The following is an 18,659-nucleotide window of genomic DNA, read 5'->3' as shown; positions in this document are numbered from 1 at the left end:
GACAAAAGTTAAAGAATTCCATGTACGTTACATTCTAAATGTAGCATTACGTGACAATAATGGAACCTTTACCATTTTTCTTTATTTCCAATAGCACATAAACAATTTCTCCTTCTGCCAATGCTCATCTCATTCCCCCAACTTCTCCACTGCCCCAAACACACACACCTCTTTGGTCTTTACCGAGTGTCCTCTCGTTAATCTCAATTCACTCCCCCTTTACTAGCTTCCCCCATACGCTCGTCTTTCAGCCACTTTCTCCTCAACGCTCAGCCCCTGCACTCCCATTTCACCCCTCTACTCCGTTCGTTATCCACCCCCTGTTCCATCCCCTTCAATCCTTTTACCCTATTCCGACTCAACTATCCTTCCAAAGACACCGCTTTCATCCCACTTTGACCACCCATTTTCTTCACGAAAAACATCTTCCCCCAGCCCTCCCCAAACCTCACTCCAGCATTCGCTTTCCTCTCGCTCTTCCTTCCCAACCCTCTCGATCCCTCCACCTTCCTTTAATTCCACACCGCCTCGCCTGTCCTTCAGTGGGATTCACCATCAGCCCCAATACCCTGCGACCACAAACTTCGCCGACACTTGGACTGCTTCAAACTGCCCAGGCCGGCAAAGCAGTGGGCCACGGCCATCAGAAGAAGCGCTACAGTTGGCCCTGGACTGACCTTGATCTTGTTTAGGACGCCACTACTTTCCAGGGTTTGTACCAGTAAATCCCGCAACTCCGTGTCCTCCTCCGCCGACATCTTGACAAGACGGTTGCTAGCGCTCCGTCCTTCGTCGCACTTTCGTCTCTCCTGACAAAGAAAACAAATTGATTAATATTAGAACCAGACAGTCAAGACGTTTTATTCCACATCATGAACCCCCGTCGCCTTTTAACATTTGTGGTGTTCAGCCGTTAAGTTTAAAGCTGGTTTGACGAAAGGAAAGACTCGAATCGAAGATTAGCCGTAACGATGTCGGTCTCCGAGGAGGGAGCGCGGCGGCTCACTCCAGCTCCTTGAGGTATCCCCCCACCACTCTCTCTGGCATTTGTGTTTCAAAGTTGGATTTGCAGACTTCACCGCAATCTGACAGGAAAAATGTTTGAAATGCGGGTTTGTTTAATTCTGCTATCCTCCCCCATTCCCACCGGATGGGTTGGAAATCTTGGCGAGGATGACCATGAGGGGATCAGAAAGTAACGGGAATACAGCTTCGGTGACGGACATTCCTGTTATTCCCAGCTCTGTTGACAGGAGGTCAACAGGAAAATCTGCAGATGCTGGGGTCCCATGCAGAACTCAGCCGATCACGCAGTGTCCATGGGAAGTAAAAGGCAGAAGGGCTCAGGTCCAAGACGTAGTCTGCCTTTTTACCTTCAATCGATGTTGCGTGGGCTGCTGAATTTCTCCAACACTTTTGTGTACTGAACTGGTCGACTGACACAGCCACTATCTCCATTCCTTCAAACACATTTTGACCATTACTAACACCTTTCTCCCTTTTTCTGGATCTCTCCGTCTCCATCTCAGGAGACAAATTATCCACTTACATTTACTACAAACCCACTGTCTCACAGCTACCTTGACTGTACCCATTCTCTCTCTAGATAAGGACACCAACCCTTTCTCTCAGTTTCTCTGTCTCTGTTTCTTCTATTCTCAAGATGAGACTTTCCATTCCAGGATATCTAAAATAACCTCCCTTTTCAGGAAACATGCATCACCTATATTGTGGTTGATGGAAGCCTCACGTGCATGTCCTCCATTTCCAGCTCCAGCCCCTGACAGAACAGAGGTAAAGTTCCTTTGTTCCTTGTGTTTCACCCTTCCAGTCACTGCATCTAGCACATAATTTCTGCAGCCTATGATCCCCACCCATTTCCACGGAAACCACTCTCCATGCCTCCCTAGTTCACTCATCCCTATCCCCAGGCACTTGCCCCTGCAACTGTCAGAGTTGCAACGTTTGTCCCTACATCTCCTCCCTCACCAGCATCAAAGAACCTAAACAGCCCTTCAGGAGAGGCAGGGATTCACATGCACCTCCAACTGTACTGTCAATTAAGTTTTTACATCAGTAAAACAAAGCATAGACTAGGTGACCACTTCATTGAGCAGTGTTCTGTCCACAGTGGCCATCTTGAGCTGAATGAAAGCCATTTTAACACCTTATTCCCACACACATCTGTTTGTCCTCAGCCTCCTCCATTGGCAAAGTGAGAGCCAATGCAAACTAGAGGAACAGTAGCTTGTATTCCACCTCTGTAATCTACAATTCAATAGCATAAACATTGAATTCTCAAACTTCTGGTAATCCCCAGCCCCTCTGTTCCTCTTCCTCTCCCTCTGATCCAACCGGATCATCTCACACAACTCCTTTTTGTGTGATCTGCTACCTAATTTATTTCCCCTCCCCCACCAAGTTCCATCTGTCTTTTCACCTACGTTTAAACCACAGGATCTTCAATCATCTCCCCTACTGTTGTTCCCATTTGTTCTGCTGGGGTGTGTTTTGTGGCAGAACGCAGTGGGTTTCTGTATCCCAATACGAAATCTGATTTTGTGTGTCTAGGAGGAATTTAGAAATTTCATGGTTTTCATTGCTTTTTTGAATGTTTGTACAAAATGTTCTGTCTCCCCATTAGTAATGGGTGATAGGGTGCATACAAAATACGTCTGATATTGTTGCGCATAAAGTTTTAAAAATGTTCTGATGTAAATTGAGGCCCAATGTCCCTTACTAATTCATGAGCCAATCTGAAAATAGCAAAGATAGCTCTTAGACAGTCAATCGTGGGATCAGTTTTCGTATTTTTCAGCTGTGAAACTACTGGCCATTTGGAGTGTATGTCCACAGCTGTTAGGAAAGTCTCACCCATGAATCCATTGCCAGGGTTTGGATGGCCATTTCCATGGGTTAGCTTTGGCTTGTGGCATTTTTGGCTGCATTGACTGGCATTCTTTGCATTCTCTTACTGTTGTTTCAATGTCTCCATCTCTGGAGGGCCACCAGACATGCATCCGGACTAGTGCCTTCATTCGTACCATTCGATGGTTGCGTTGTAGCACTGTTTACATGGTAGTTTGCCATTTGGCTTGAATAATTGTACAGATACTGCATAGTAAACATCCTTCTTCGACTGATAGTTCATGGCAGCATGTGTGGTAAGGTTTTAGATCTGGAATGACTTCAGATTTGGGCCACCCATGAAGGGTGAAGTATAGATCTTGCTTAATGTTGCCTCTTTTCTGGTTTCCTTTGTGACCATTTGGGCTGTAATGGGTGGTCAAGGCGTCGGGAGCTCAAGAGGGCGGGTGGCCAGGGTGAGGATCTGCGGTCAAAAAAATTTGGCAATTACACAAGCATATACAGTCGAGTGCCCAGGAACATAGAAAGAAGCAAAAATAGATAATTCACAAGCTCTAACCTGACATCTTTGAGGCACTGCCTCAAGAAGGACCCCTGGTCACAACCTCTTCTCATTGCCATCTTTGGGTAAAAGGTGCAAAAGCCTGAAGACCGCCCCCTCTAAGTTCAAGAACAGTTTCTTTCCAATCTCTTGAACCTTCCCTTGTTACACTAATCAGAGACCACAAAAGCATTATTGCAACACTTTTTTTCTTGCACTGTGGTTACTGTGAAAATTATTTATCTTTTGTAGTTATATTTTAAAATGAACTTGTTCAGCTGCAGCAAGAATCAATTTTGGTGCAAAAATACATTGTCATTGCATACTTTCAGCCCACATCTACATCTGAACTTGTATTCTTTGATAGCCCTTTTCACTGTCCATAGTTGCATCAATCTTAGTGTTAACCACAAACTTACTAAACCACCTACCTATATTTCCTTCCAAGTCATTTAGGTTCATCATAAAAGAGATCCCAATACTAATCCCTGTGAAACACCATTGGGTCTCCACTCAGAATAACATTTCCACTAATAACTTGTCTTCCATGGGCCAGCCAATTGTGAATCCAAACTAACAATTTACTGTGGAACCCATTCATCTGTACCTTCTGGATCAGCCTACCATGAGAATTCAAATGTCTTACTAAAGTCTATGTACACAAGATCCACTGCCTTATACACATATCAACCACCTCATTAAAAAACTCAAATCAATTTTGTAAGACATGACCTGACCTGCACAAAGCTATGCTGACTGCCACTAATCTATTCCTTTATAAATATGCATAAATCCGATCATTAAATATCATGTCCACACATTTCCCCACGACTGATGTGAAGCTCATTGGCCTATACTTTCCTGGATTTTCCTTCCTGAACAAAATAATGGCTACCCTTCAGACCTTTAGAACCTGACCTGTTGCAATTAAAGCTACAAAGATCTTTAAGTCCACAACAATCTTTTCACTTGCCCCTCAGCCTATCAGGCTCAAGGGACTTATCCACTTTAATGCTTTTCAAAAGACCATCTCTTTCTTGATCTCAAAATACCCTAATACTGTGCTCCTCCATGTTCTTCTTCATGGTAAATAACACAAAGTATTCATTTAGTACCTCACCCACTTCTTCTCCAAGCAGAACCTTTCTCCTTTGTTCTGAAGTGGTTCTGCCCTTTTCCTTGTCACCCTGTTTTTTAATGCAAGTATTAAATACTTTGTGTTTCTCTAATCCTGATCACCAAGGACAATTCATGGTCCCTATGACCTTCTTTGCTTGAATTCCTTCCTGTGATCCTTGTATTCCTTCAAGAATATCGGATTTTAACTTGCTACCCATCACTTTATTCAGACGCCTGCCTACATTTTGCTCATACTTTGAAGGGCTTAGGTGCGGAATGTTGGTTATGTATCTTTATCTTTGCTAATATAAAGAATACTGTCTGATCTACTTTCTCCATCATAGTGTCTGCACATTTCATGTTTTACCCCTTTTTAATTTTTTTGACTAAATTCATTGAAGGTTCTCTTACCTTGCTATCTAGGTCCTACTTTCAACATGTGGTAATTAAACAATTCCCGCATGTCAGTTGTAAACTTGCCCAATAGCAGCTGTTCCAAATCAACACCTAGTCACAGCTGATCATGTCATAATTTGCCCTCCTCCAATTTAGTACCCTCCTATACTTTCCTGGATTTTCCTTCCTGAACAAATAATGGCTACCCTTCAGACCTACAAGGTCAGGTTTACTCATTCATGATCTTGAAATTTAAGGAATTGTGATCACCATTCCCAAAATGCTCTTTCACTGAAACTCCAACCACCTGGCCAGGTTAATTTCTCAGTACAAGATCTCACATGGTCCCTTGAACTATCTACATCCTGGTCCAAGAAACCCTCCTGGACATTCTTAAATTCTGCTCCATCTAAGCCTCTGACACCAAGAAAGTCCCAGTCAATATTGGGGAAGTTGGTCTCCCACTACAACCCTGTGGCTTTTACATCTTTTCATAATCTGTCTGCATATCTGCTCCATTATCTCTTGGGAGGCCTGTATTATACCTTCAAGTAATTGAACCTTATTTTTGATCTCTACCCATGCTGCCTTAGTGGATGAACCCCCATTTCATCATCTCAAGGGAGGTTGTGCATATTAGTTTTACAACTCCTCCACCTTTTACCTCTCTTTATCCCATCTAAACCCTGGAACTTTGAGTTCCCATTCCTGTCCCTGAATTTGCCTTGGTATACTTTTCTTGAAGGGGAAAGCTTTGGAATGTTTCATACCTAATTGAATTTGTATCCATTTTTAGGAATTTACATGTATTGATGTGTCGAGAAAAGAGAGAAGTGCAGCTGAGTGTGATTGAAAGCTGCTTTAATTATCGCTATAATATTCAAGAGATTTCATCTGACTCACAGTTCAAATATAAATTGATAACTAACTTAATTTGTAGATTCTAGATAGAAATAGGGCAGCAAGTGGAGCAATTGAGAGGATATCCAATGTTATGGCAAACAAGTCTGAAAGGAGGGACATGAGGTTGTAGACTTTATTTTAATACAAGGAATATTACGAGTAAGTCATGTACAGAGCCTGAATCAATACTTGGAATTATGACGTGGCCATTAAATTCTTAAAAATGGATACAAAATCAATTAGGTATGAAACATTCCAAAGCTTTCCCCTTCAAGTAAAGTATACCAAGGCAAATTCATAATGTAGAATTTATCTGGCTGAATTAACATTTGAATTGGGAATCGAGTTTGGCACTAGTCTCTACAGATCATCTAAATTTATTCAGTTTTATAGCAATGGAAACAGGCCTTTCAGCCCAACTTGTCCAAGGTGTCATTGTGAACTAGTCCCATTTGCCTGCATTTGGCCATATCCCTCTAAAACATTTCTGTATATGAATTAGACCAAATGTCCTTTAAATGCTATAATTGTACCTGTCTCTACTACCTTTTCTAGCAGCTTATTTTAAAATTAACCTTCAACAGGAGTGGAAAATCAGAAATGCTGGAACCCAAAAACACTGCAGATCAACAGCATCTATGGAAAAATAATTAAAGTTTAGTGTTTCTGGTCTAAGTCCCTTTGTCAAAACTAGAATGGGAATTGTACTTCAAAGCACAATAGAATGTCCTTTCACTGCTATTACTACACTGTTTGTTCAAAAATTCAATGAAGATCATTGTAATTATTGAGGTATAGATGCTGTGCTACAACCCTGTGACAAGATCATGAAATACCTTTAATAAGTTTTTAACTCAATAATGGTAATTACACATGCTGTGGGCATACACCAAACTGATTAATTTCAAAATGAGCATAGGACAATGAAAGCTAATTTGGTCACTCTTTCCTACTGAAATTAAGATTCAATCAAATTCCTAAACACAAAGAATAGTAATTATTTCCCACAGAGACCAAGCATATGGAATAAGGTCAAGATTTTTTTTTAAACAAGCATAACAGCCATGCCTTTAAAACGGAGTTTGAAAAGTCCTTAATCAACAGGGGCATTATGGTTGGCGTAGCATTTAGTACAACGCTGTAACAGCACTAGCGATCAGGACTGGGATTCGAATCACGCGCTGTCTGCAAGGATTTTGTACGTTCTCCCCATGTCTGCATGGGTTTTTCCCAGGGGCTCCAGTTTCCTCCCACTGTTCAAAACATTGTAGGTCAATTGGGTGTAATTGGCCAGCACGGGCTCATGGCTAAATTTAAAAACATTTAAATTTAAAATTTAAATTAAAAGAGATTCCTGCATCAATATTTAAAAACAAGATGCAGCCATTTTCAGAAGTGTGATAAATAATCTTTAATTACATTCTTATTACACATGCAATTTTTAACAGCAGCAAGGACATTACTCTAAATCAGTTATGCTTGGCTGATTTATCCTGTGGTGTGGCATGCGTGCTCTTATATACCTCTTATTTATTCCACCACCTTCACTTACACATTTAACATTGCCAACAAAAAAATTGAGGAATTAGAAATTTGATTAACTTACTAAAAATAGAGCAATTCAACTGGAAAAACAGAAGCTACCTAATTTGTTTATATTCATTCGCCAATACTTGACAATTATGGTCACTAAAATGAGATAATTACTCTCTAATAGTATTGTGGTAACAGACTGAAAATTAAAATGGTAAGGAAATGCTTTAGTCCTAGAAACTATTACTTCCCCTTCAGCAGGATGTTTTCCTCTCTCCTGAAAATCAATCGGTTGAATCTGCTTCATCGTGTACCAATCTCATTCTGTAACATTTTTAAAGATGAAATCCATCCTGTATGATACCTCTTAAACTTCAATTTTCCATTGCTTATTGTTGAATGCAATGCAAGTATAATGGATATGAACTGAAAGCAAAATAACTGCAGCAAAATTTCATAAGAACATTTCCTCATAAGACACATTGGTAATTAGTTATGAATTTGACCACTGACTTTTCTACCTACTGTAAGCATGAACAGATTGGTCAGAGTTCATTAATGCTGTAGAGTGAGGAGGCACCAGGAAGTGAAAAGTAATCTTCAGATGCACAATGATCTGTACATTCCCTTGGCTAACCATCCACAGTATTTTCATTATTAATTTCTGGTTGGCAAGTAAAATTAAGAATGCACTTAATTTTACCTGTCTTCAAAAACATTAAAAGTAAATTAAACTTTCAAAAATATTAACATCCATATACACAGAAATTAAGTTACGGTTATTAGCTTAAGTTGTATGAAAAGTGATGAAGCAAATCAGCACCAGAAGGTTCCACTTAAAAATCAAAAGATTCTGAGCACATTTGGGAAGAGGCCAGATACTGACAATGCACTGAACATGAAATTCAAAACGCCTGCTGAGTTTTCCAAGGCTTCATCATACTTTAAAAACTTTCAATTGCTGCACATGCAATCACTCTGTTGCAAAAGCCACTAATTAGCTATCTCAGTGGTGGTGTTGCGGTTTCCATATTTGTGGTGGATGATCAGTAGTACGACTCCCAGAAAGAAGCAGATGGATCCAACAGTGATGTAGGCAATCCCCAGGAATGGATTCTTTCCTCCCATCCAAGAAATGGTGCTCAAGATCATTCTTTTCCGACCATGAAAGCTATTGACTGGATAATCTGAATGTGGTATAGGAATACTTTACATTTTCACTTCATGAACATGAATTATTCACTTATGTATTCATAAAGTTGCCATTTTAAACAATTATATTGAAATTATTTTTTGCATACTGAATATTTCTGACAAAAACAAAAAAAAAATCCAAATCTTTGCTTTATATTATTTTGTACCACAAAATTTATATACTGATAATACATAAGCAACTATTCAGCTTTCTACAATGTACTCTCATCTCTGTGCTATATAGATGCAGCATGGTGTTCTGGCCTTCTGCTATTTGAATTTGCAATCAAATCAGAAGTTGATCCTATCCTAGCTCAGTGTCAACAAAACTGAACACTGGTAGATTTTTAAGAGAAGCATGGACAAAACACCTCAGCATTACAAAAAGGTCAGCTATCATAACACATACGTTGTCTCCACAGAGACCGCACAAGGAGGCAGTACGAACTTTCATATAATTCTTTTTTTAATAAAGATCATTTCATTATTGTTATATTCTAATTGCATCTGGTAATAGAATTTAACTCAGATTAAGTGTGAGATGTTACATATTGGTAAGTTAAAATGGGGCAAGACAAACACAACAGATGGTAGGGTCTTGTAGTGTTATAGAACAGAGAGATCTTGGGGTTCTTATACATAATTCCTTGAAAGTTGCTACACAGGTACACAGGGTGGTGAAGGCATTTAGCATGCAGGTCTTCATAAGAGTTGGGGCCACAACTATGTACATCGTTGGTGAGACAGTACTTGCATTATTCTGTGTTCTGGTCGCCGAGCTTTGTAATCTGTTATGGGCACAGAAAATATTCATGAGGATGTTACCAGGACTGCAGGGCTTGAGTGATAAGGCTGGGATTATATTTTCCTCCTGGAAGGGAGGTTAATCAGGGACCTTGGAGGTAAATAAAATCATGAGGGCTTAGATAAGGTGAATGGTGAGTCTTTTTCCCCAGGATGGGAGATTCTATCCTGAAGAATGTGTAGAGTTGCAACATGACCTCTTGAACTTTAAGACAAGAGAGCAGAGGTTTAAGGTGGAGGTGGAGTTAAGATTTAAAAAGGAATATGAGGGACAACTTTTTCCAGAGTATGGTGGCTAGACAGTGGAATGAGATGCCAGAGAAAACGATAGAAGTGTGTTTAATAATATGGGTAGGAAAATTGTAGATAGCTGAGTCTTTATAATTTTGGGACTGTCGATGAAAGAGAAGCGAGGGACTCAGGAGAGCAGTGACTGCCGAGAACCTGCTTTTTTGTTAAGTGTATTTAAAAAGGGAGCAGAGCAAGGACTTGGGTCATTGTAATTTCAGGATGGTCACTGTAAGAGGAGGAGTGAGGGAATCAGGAAAGTGGTGAGTGTCGGGAACCAGCTTTTGCTAAGAGTAAAAAGGAAGTGGAGGCCAAGTTAAGGGTTAAAAAGAACAGTGATTAGTGGGAGTGAGTAATACATATAAGGGACAGTGCCAAATAAAAAGGGAAGCTCAAGCAGAGCAGCCAGTGTAGAATTTTCAGTGTGAGTGGCTCGGGGTAGGAGTGGGACTCTGAGGCTTTGGCTCGCAAGGCTTCCGCAACCAGAGACTGAGGACAAGCTTGTTTCCAGTAATGTAAGGCCAGGTAAGAACTTGGCAATTAAACAAAGTAGTTAATGGAGACAGCAGCTAAGGCAGTGGAATACTCCGAATGCAGCATTTACAAAATCTGGGACAGCACATTTGTCCCTGATGACGACACCTGCAAGAGGTGCATCCAGCTGCAGCTCTTTGGAGACTGAGTTAGGGAACTGCAGCTTGATGCACTCTAGATCATTCAGGATTCAGAAGCAGTGATAGGAACTTCAGGAAGACAGTCACTTCAAAAGTCAGGAGAAGTGTAGCTGGGTGACTGTTAGGAGAAGGAAGGAGAATTGGCAGACAGTGGAGAGCACCCCTCAACAATAAGTATACTGTTTTGGATACTGTTTGGGGGTGGGGGTAAACAATCTGGCATTGACAAGATATAGTGGTCATGTCTCTGTCACAGAGACTAGCCCCTTGGCTAAGGAGGGGAGGAGATCAGCCATGATCTTATTGAATGGCGGAGCAGGCTCGATGGGCCGGATGGCCTATTCCTGCTCCTATTTCATATGTTCTTATGTGATTGGGGAATTTGTTGGTTAGGCAAATAGGCATGAGGTACTGTGAACGAGATAGAGGCTCCTGGATGATATGTTGCCTCCCAGGTGGCAGGGTCAAGGATGTTTCTGATAGAGTTCACAGCATTCTGGAAGGGAAGGGCAAGCAGGCAGATGTCGTGGTCTATGTGGGGACCAATGACATAGGTAGGAGTGGGGAATGAGGTCCTGAAGAGGGAATATAGGGAGTTAGGAAATAAGTTAAAAAGCAGGACCTCAAGGGTGGTAATCTCAGGATTGCTGCCTGTGCCTCATGCCAGAGAGGTTAGGAATAGTAAGTTGTGGCAGATGAATGTGTGGCTCAAGAGTTGGTGCAGGGAACAGGGATTCATTTATCTGGATCATTGGGATCTCTTCTGGGGAAGGACTGACCTGTTTAAAAAAAAAGGACATGCTGCACCTGAACTGGAAAGTGACCAACATCCTGGCGTGCAGGCTTGATAGAGTTGAGGGGAGAGTTTTTGGGAGGGAGGAAACCAGAATGTAAGTGCAGAGAATAGGGCACAAGGTCAAATGAAGAAGGACAGACGGGATGAAGCATAAATGTAGTCTGTTACAGCATTGTAAATGTGTCTATTTTAGAGGATGATGCACTGCTGAAGCCATTGTAGCGGCAGCACTGCTGCTGGTGCGGACCCATGGGGAGTAGAGATGTAGCATTCCCGCGGAGTCCAGCTGCCCAGTCAACTGCTGTCGGCTCCGTATGGGCTTTGAACAGCCTATTAAAGGAGCCGAAGGATGTTTTAGTAGAATCCCACGATCTTGGGTCTGCGCCCAAGATGGCGCCACCTATTAATCGGCGGCAGCCACGAAGGGCTGCAGACTCCAGGGAAGCAGAAGACTGGAGCAGGGCACCAGGGGAACAGGAAGATCACACATCGTCTGAGAGGGAGAAGCGGAGGAGATGATCCGTGGGGATGGTGACCACAGCAGCAGACCAGTGAGGGGGCTCTGCTGCTGAGGGACCAGTGCATGCGGCGGGCTGCTGGCTATTCAAGGAAACCGCAGAAGCAGAGGGCTGCTAGAGACTGCCGTCGGGAGACTTGCACCAGGCTGCGGACTGCTGGAGACTGGCTGAACTGGCTGGAGGGGTGCCAATAGTGGAACTACGATGTGAGGTCGCTGAAGGGCTCCTGACTGTTGGAGATTTGGATCTGGAGCACAGGTTGCCAATGGTTTGGACTGGACTCTGTGTGGCTGCGGAAGTGCTGAGGGAGAATATATGGTTACTTGGTGCTCGGGAATCAACACTAAGATTATTAGGAATATAAGGAGATGAACTTAGAGCATGGATCATTACATGGATCTATGACATTGTGGCCATTACAGAGACTTGGTTGAAGGAAGGGCAGGATTTGCTGATGCAGTTTTGGGGGCTTAGGTGTTTTAAAAAAAGAATAGGATGGGGGGAATGAGGGGAGTAGCAATACTGGTATCACGGCTATAGAAAGGTAGGACACTGAAGAGGGAGTGTCCACTGAGAAAGTGTGGGTGGAAATCAGAAATAGGAAGGGAGCTATCACTGTTCCAGGAGTAGTTTACAGGTCCCCAAATAGCACTCGGGACACCAAGGAGCAGGTAAGCAGGAAGATTTTGGAATGATGCAGGAAATACAGGGTTGTTGTTATGGGAGATTTCAACTTCCCTAATATTGACTGATATTTCCTGACAGCAAGAGGGATAGATGAGGCTAAATTTGTCAGGTGTGTTCAAGAAGGATTCCTGATACAGTATGTGGACAAGCATATTGTCCTCGGAGAAGAGAGGCCATACTGAATCGGATTCTGGGTAATGAACTTGGTCAGGTGGCTGACCTCTCAGTGGGGAAGCATTTTAGTGAGGCTTTAGCATAGCTAGGGATAAGGATAAAAGTGGACAAAATGGGAAATTGGGGAAGGGATGAGGCAGGAACTAGTGAGAGTAAATTGGAAACAGATGTTCAAGGGTGAAAGGACGGAACTAATGTGGAGGAAGTTTTGGGACCACTTGTGCTGGGACAGAGAAAAAATGACAGGAAAATGGAAATGTGGTTGATGAAAAAGATGAGGCAGCTAACTAGTCACAAGGAAGAAGGAAGCATACATTAGATATAGGAAGCAGGAAGGGATCATGAGAAGTATATGGTAGCCAAGGAAGAGCTTAAGAAAGGACTTAGAGGAATTCAAAGGGGGCATGAGATGGCCTTGGCATGTAGAATTAAGGAGAACCCCAAGACATTCTATGGGTACATGAAGAACAGAATGAGAATGAAGGTAGGGCAATAAAGAGGGCAATATGTGCCTGGAGGAAGAGGTTGGGTAGGTCCTAAATGAATATTTTGATTCACTATTCACAAGAGAAAATACCTTGATCAGAGTGAGGTCGGAATAAAACAGGTCTGTGTGGTGGACAATGTGAAGATTAAAGTAGAGGAAATGTTGGATCTTTTTAAAATTGATAAGTTCTTGGAGCCAGGTGTAATATACCCCAAATTGCTGTGAAACGTGAGAGAAGAGATAGCTGGGGCAGTGGCTATGATCTTTGAGTCTTTTTTGGCTACAGAGGAGATGCCGGAGGATTGGAGAATAGAAAATGTAATCTCCTTGCTTAAAAAAAAAGGTAATAGGGAGAATTCTGGCAATTATAGACCAGTGAGTCTTGCGTCAGTGGTGTGCAAACTAATAGAGGTGATTCTTAAAGATAGGATTATTGAGCATTTGGGGAAGTACAGTCTACTCAAGGATAGTCAGCATGGCTTCATGAAGGGAATGTCATGCCTCATGAGCCTGAGTTTTTTTTGAGGAGATAACAGAAGAAATTGATGAGGGTAGGGTGGTACATGTGGTCTACATGGATTTTAGTAAGGTAAATTAAAAGTCCCCCATGATAGAGATGTTCAGAAAGTCATGGGATCCATGACTGCATGGATAAAATATTGGCTTGCAATTAGAAAGCAGAGAGGAGTAATGGAGGGAAAGTATTCTGCCTGAAGGTCAGTGACGAGTGGAGTTCAGTAAGGATCTGTTCTGGGACCCCTGCTCTTCGTAATTTTTATAAATGACATAAATGAAGAGGCAAAAGGATGAGTCAGTAAGTTTGTGGATGATACAAAGGTTGGAGGAGTTGTGGATGATGCTGAAGGTTATTGAAGGTGACGAAAGGGGATAGACAGGATACAGAGTTGGGCGGAAAAGTGGCAGGTAGAGTTCAATCCGGATAAGTGTGTGGTGATGCATTTTAGAAGGACAAATTAGAAGGCAGAGTACAGGGTTAGTGTAGATGAACAGAGGGGCCTTGGGGTTCAAATGCATACATCTCTCAAGGTCACTGTACAAGTAGATGGGATAATTAAGAAGGCCTATGGAATGTTGGGCTTTGTCAAGAGGGGGGGGGAATTGAGTTAAGAGCCAAGGGGGGGGCTTGAGTTAAGAGCCAAGGGGGGGGGCTTGAGTTAAGAGCCAAGGGGGGGGGCTTGAGTTAAGAGCCAAGGGGGGGGGCTTGAGTTAAGAGCCAAGGGGGGGCTTGAGTTAAGAGCCAAGGGGGGGCTTGAGTTAAGAGCCAAGGGGGGGCTTGAGTTAAGAGCCAAGGGGGGGCTTGAGTTAAGAGCCAAGGGGGAGCTTGAGTTAAGAGCCAAGGGGGGGCTTGAGTTAAGAGCCAAGGGGGGGCTTGAGTTAAGAGCCAAGGGGGGGCTTGAGTTAAGAGCCAAGGGGGGGCTTGAGTTAGGAGCCAAGGGGGGGCTTGAGTTAAGAGCCAAGGGGGGGCTTGAGTTAAGAGCCAAGGGGGGGCTTGAGTTAAGAGCCAAAGGGGGGGGCTTGAGTTAAGAGCCGGGGGGGCTTGAGTTAAGAGCCAAGGGGGGGCTTGAGTTAAGAGCCAAGGGGGGGCTTGAGTTAAGAGCCAAGGGGGGGATTGAGTTAAGAGCCAAGGGGGGGATTGAGTTAAGAGCCAAGGGGGGGATTGAGTTAAGAGCCAAGGGGGGGATTAAGAGCCAAGGGGGGGATTGAGTTAAGAGCCAAGGGGGGGGATTGAGTTAAGAGCCAAGGGGGGGATTGAGTTAAGAGCCAAGGGGGGGATTGAGTTAAGAGCCAAGGGGGGGATTGAGTTAAGAGCCAAGGGGGGGATTGAGTTAAGAGCCAAGGGGGGGATTGAGTTAAGAGCCAAGGGGGGGATTGAGTTAAGAGCCAAGGGGGGGATTGAGTTAAGAGCCAAGGGGGGGATTGAGTTAAGAGCCAAGGGGGGGATTGAATTAAGAGCCAAGGGGGGGATTGAGTTAAGAGCCAAGGGGGGGATTGAGTTAAGAGCCAAGGGGGGGATTGAGTTAAGAGCCAAGGGGGGGATTGAGTTAAGAGCCAAGGGGGGGATTGAGTTAAGAGCCAAGGGGGGGATTGAGTTAAGAGCCAAGGGGGGGATTGAGTTAAGAGCCAAGGGGGGGATTGAGTTAAGAGCCAAGGGGGGGGATTGAGTTAAGAGCCAAGGGGGGGATTGAGTTAAGAGCCAAAGGGGGGGATTGAGTTAAGAGCCAAGGGGGGGATTGAGTTAAGCGCCAAGGGGGGGATTGAGTTAAGAGCCAAGGGGGGGATTGAGTTAAGAGCCAAGGGGGGGATTGAGTTAAGAGCCAAGGGGGGGATTGAGTTAAGAGCCAAGGGGGGGATTGAGTTAAGAGCCAAGGGGGGGATTGAGTTAAGAGCCAAGGGGGGGATTGAGTTAAGAGCCAAGGGGGGGATTGAGTTAAGAGCCAAGGGGGGGATTGAGTTAAGAGCCAAGGGGGGGATTGAGTTAAGAGCCAAGGGGGGGATTGAGTTAAGAGCCAAGGGGGGGATTGAGTTAAGAGCCAAGGGGGGGATTGAGTTAAGAGCCAAGGGGGGGGATTGAGTTAAGAGCCAAGGGGGGGATTGAGTTAAGAGCCAAGGGGGGGATTGAGTTAAGAGCCAAGGGGGGGATTGAGTTAAGAGCCAAGGGGGGGGATTGAGTTAAGAGCCAAGGGGGGGATTGAGTTAAGAGCCAAGGGGGGGATTGAGTTAAGAGCCAAGGGGGGGGATTGAGTTAAGAGCCAAGGGGGGGATTGAGTTAAGAGCCAAGGGGGGGATTGAGTTAAGAGCCAAGGGGGGGATTGAGTTAAGAGCCAAGGGGGGGGATTGAGTTAAGAGCCAAGGGGGGGATTGAGTTAAGAGTCAAGGGGGGGATTGAGTTAAGAGTCAAGGGGGGGATTGAGTTAAGAGTCAAGGGGGGGATTGAGTTAAGAGTCAAGGGGGGGATTGAGTTAAGAGTCAAGGGGGGGATTGAGTTAAGAGTCAAGGGGGGGATTGAGTTAAGAGTCAAGGGGGGGATTGAGTTAAGAGTCAAGGGGGGGATTGAGTTAAGAGTCAAGGGGGGGATTGAGTTAAGAGTCAAGGGGGGGATTGAGTTAAGAGTCAAGGGGGGGATTGAGTTCAAGAGTCAAGAGGTCATGTTGCAACTCTACAAATCTCTGGTGAGACCACACTTAAGAGTATTGTTTTCAGTTCTGGTCATCTCATTATAGGACAGATGTGGAAGCTATGAAGAGGGTGCTGAGATTTACGAGTATGTTGCCTGGATTGGAAAACAAGTCTTTTGAGGCAAGGTTGGCAGAGCTAGGACTTTTCTCTTTTTGTTGTGAAGAAGGATGAGACTTAGAGGTCAACAAGATTATGAGAGGAATAGATAGGGTGAACAGCCAACACCTTTTTCCAAGGGCAGGAATAGCAAAGTAAAGGGAGGCAAGTTTAGGGGAGACATCAGGATAAGTTTTTTTTTCCCCTTCACAAGAGTTGTGGGTGCCTGAAATGCCTTGCTGGGGAAGATGGTGAAAGCTGAAACATTAGGGGCATTTAAGAGACTATCAGACAGGCACATGAATGGAAGGAAAATAGAGGGTTATGAGGTAGGGAGGGTTTAGTACACCTTTTAAAAAAGGAATATATGGTTAGGCTCAACATGAAGGGCCTGTGCTGTGCTGTATCTATGTAGGCTGCTTGATCAGCATGGACAAGTTGGGCTGAACAGCATGTATTTCTAAATTACAGCAGGTTATCTGTCCTCTGTATACTTATAATAATCTTTTCAGTGTTTATTCTCAGGGTATAATTTCAATATTTATATATTATGATCTGTGTTTGTATATATTTACAATTCTCTCAAAATTGTAATCTAACACAGGCAGTGCACCTGATTCTGCATTTCTATGCATTAACAAACTAATTTTCAGGATGCATGGGCTCGTTCACAGAATATCTTTCACAAGTCAGCAAGAATCAAATGGAGATGCAGTTTTCAAAAGGTTTCTCCATTTCTTTGTCGCAGACTCCCAAAAGATTGACTGAACTTGAGTTGTTTAATTAACTGGTCAACACAAAATATTTCAAATATAACTGCTTTATTAATTTTCCCAAAGGATTTCAAACTACATCTATAATTATACCAAAGAGAGTGGTATTATTTTGAGAACATCTTTGACTCAAAGCTCTGGGAAGAGGAGAAAAATTGATTCTTAACATATGGTACTAACATTATTTTTGGAATAAAAAGCAGACAGTGTGGTTGATTTTAAATGAGTTCTGCACAGTTTTAATGAGGTAGAATTGTCCTCAAAATTAAGTCTTATTCACCATTAACCTCAGTGGATATAACTAATGCAATTCACCATAGATTTACCATTGTTAGGCCAAAGCACCAGACTCAAATTTGATCTCAGTCCAATTGCACTTTTCATTGTTGGGCACTGATAACCTTTGGTACAGCTTTCCTGTTCCTTTTTTTAAAGAAACCATTAAATCAATATGATGCAATAAAAAGTAAAAGGAAAGATAGCAAAGGGCAGCAAAAACAATGTTTTTGGCAAATATCTTACATAAATGTTTGTTAAATATGATACGACTAAGGGCAATAAAGGGAAAATAAAAATTAAATATAAAAGCTTCGGTTAATGCACAGGATGAAGGATACTGTAGGTGACGTGCAGAGTATAATTTCCATGTCGCAGTGTAGGCGAAAAAGAATCCTTTTTCTCAATAAGCCTGTACAGCTTGCGGAAAGTGGGCAAAGCTGCCGTACGCATCCACACTATGAAATCTTCATTAATGAATCCATTGTTGTCTTTTTCCTCAGGATCCAGTTCATACACTGGTTTAGGCCAATTCACAGGTTTTGTAGTACCTGCAAATCCAGAATAACAATGTTGTTTTATTTCACGTAATAATTAAGTTCAATATGATGGAAGCATTTTCAAGTTTCCCAGGAAAATACTGATTAGCCTAAGATAGCAAATATCATTTTAACACACATTTATTATCACATGCAAGTCTAGCTAGATATCTCATACGTAGAACTGCAAATAAAATTTATACTAAGCAGTAATATCAAATGTTCAATAAATTGAAAAAGCTGTATATTTCATTAAAAGTATAAAATATGTAAATAACTATATAATAACACAAGTATAGTTTTTATTTGGAACCTTTAAAGGTGTAAGATAAATTGAAATCCCCAGCTGGATTCCTGAACTTGACATTCTTATCTGTCCACCATGCAATGCCTTTCTTGATCAAAGGAATCTCTGTTTCGGTGCCATTGACAACGTGGTACAACTTCAAGGTATCTAACAGTAAAAAAATCAAAGATCTGAAAATTATATTCCAAAAATTCACACAAGATTATCAACACTGCTATTTAGTGTCCGAGTATTAGAAAAAAATTATTAAACTTTAGCATCCAGTTAAATCTGGGGAGTACACAATCTAGAGGGGCGACCAAAAGTAAATATCTGGCTTATGGATTTACTTAAAAATGTACCATTCAGTATCATTAATCTCATGAGACAATGCATCTTCTAAAAGGATCATTCAGAGTAAATTCTGCCACTGGAAACTGCTGGGAACATTACAATTTAACCCCAGGCATTAAGAATAGATCATCAAAAGATCGGGGGTATTTGCAAGT

At 42.6% G+C, this 18,659-nt stretch overlaps 2 protein-coding genes and 1 long non-coding RNA gene across 5 annotated transcripts in view; 1 reads left to right on the top strand and 2 right to left on the bottom strand.

The window, feature by feature from the left end:
- Positions 1–895, bottom strand: part of cep43 (centrosomal protein 43) — an 83,069-nt gene extending 82,174 nt beyond the window's left edge. For 2 of the 3 annotated variants that reach the window (XM_069932132.1, XM_069932134.1), the window contains exon 1: positions 678–890. In XM_069932132.1, coding sequence (XP_069788233.1) covers positions 678–758 — 81 coding nt within the window. In that variant the 5' untranslated portion in view covers positions 759–890. Of the gene's footprint in view, positions 1–677 lie in introns of all 3 variants that reach the window. The other variant, XM_069932136.1, reaches the window with a different exon arrangement.
- Positions 68–6,502, top strand: LOC138760875 (uncharacterized). The gene is made up of 3 exons (XR_011355925.1): positions 68–1,020; positions 1,710–1,794; positions 6,412–6,502. It is a non-coding gene; the product is annotated as an uncharacterized lncRNA (long non-coding RNA).
- Positions 6,503–7,223: 721 nt separating this feature from the next.
- Positions 7,224–18,659, bottom strand: part of LOC138760873 (cell cycle control protein 50A-like) — a 31,773-nt gene continuing 20,337 nt past the window's right edge. The window contains exons 5-7 of the mRNA XM_069932138.1: positions 18,178–18,318; positions 17,667–17,876; positions 7,224–8,547 (exon numbers count right to left, since the gene is read on the bottom strand). Coding sequence (XP_069788239.1) covers positions 8,354–8,547; positions 17,667–17,876; positions 18,178–18,318 — 545 coding nt within the window. The 3' untranslated portion in view covers positions 7,224–8,353. The remainder of the gene's footprint in view (positions 8,548–17,666; positions 17,877–18,177; positions 18,319–18,659) is intronic.

The sequence above is a fragment of the Narcine bancroftii genome, chromosome 4 (genome assembly GCF_036971445.1).
Source record: "Narcine bancroftii isolate sNarBan1 chromosome 4, sNarBan1.hap1, whole genome shotgun sequence".
Classification (NCBI taxonomy): domain Eukaryota; kingdom Metazoa; phylum Chordata; class Chondrichthyes; order Torpediniformes; family Narcinidae; genus Narcine; species Narcine bancroftii.
Note: the sequence above shows the minus strand (reverse complement) of the source record. Positions and strands in the feature narration are given on the sequence as shown.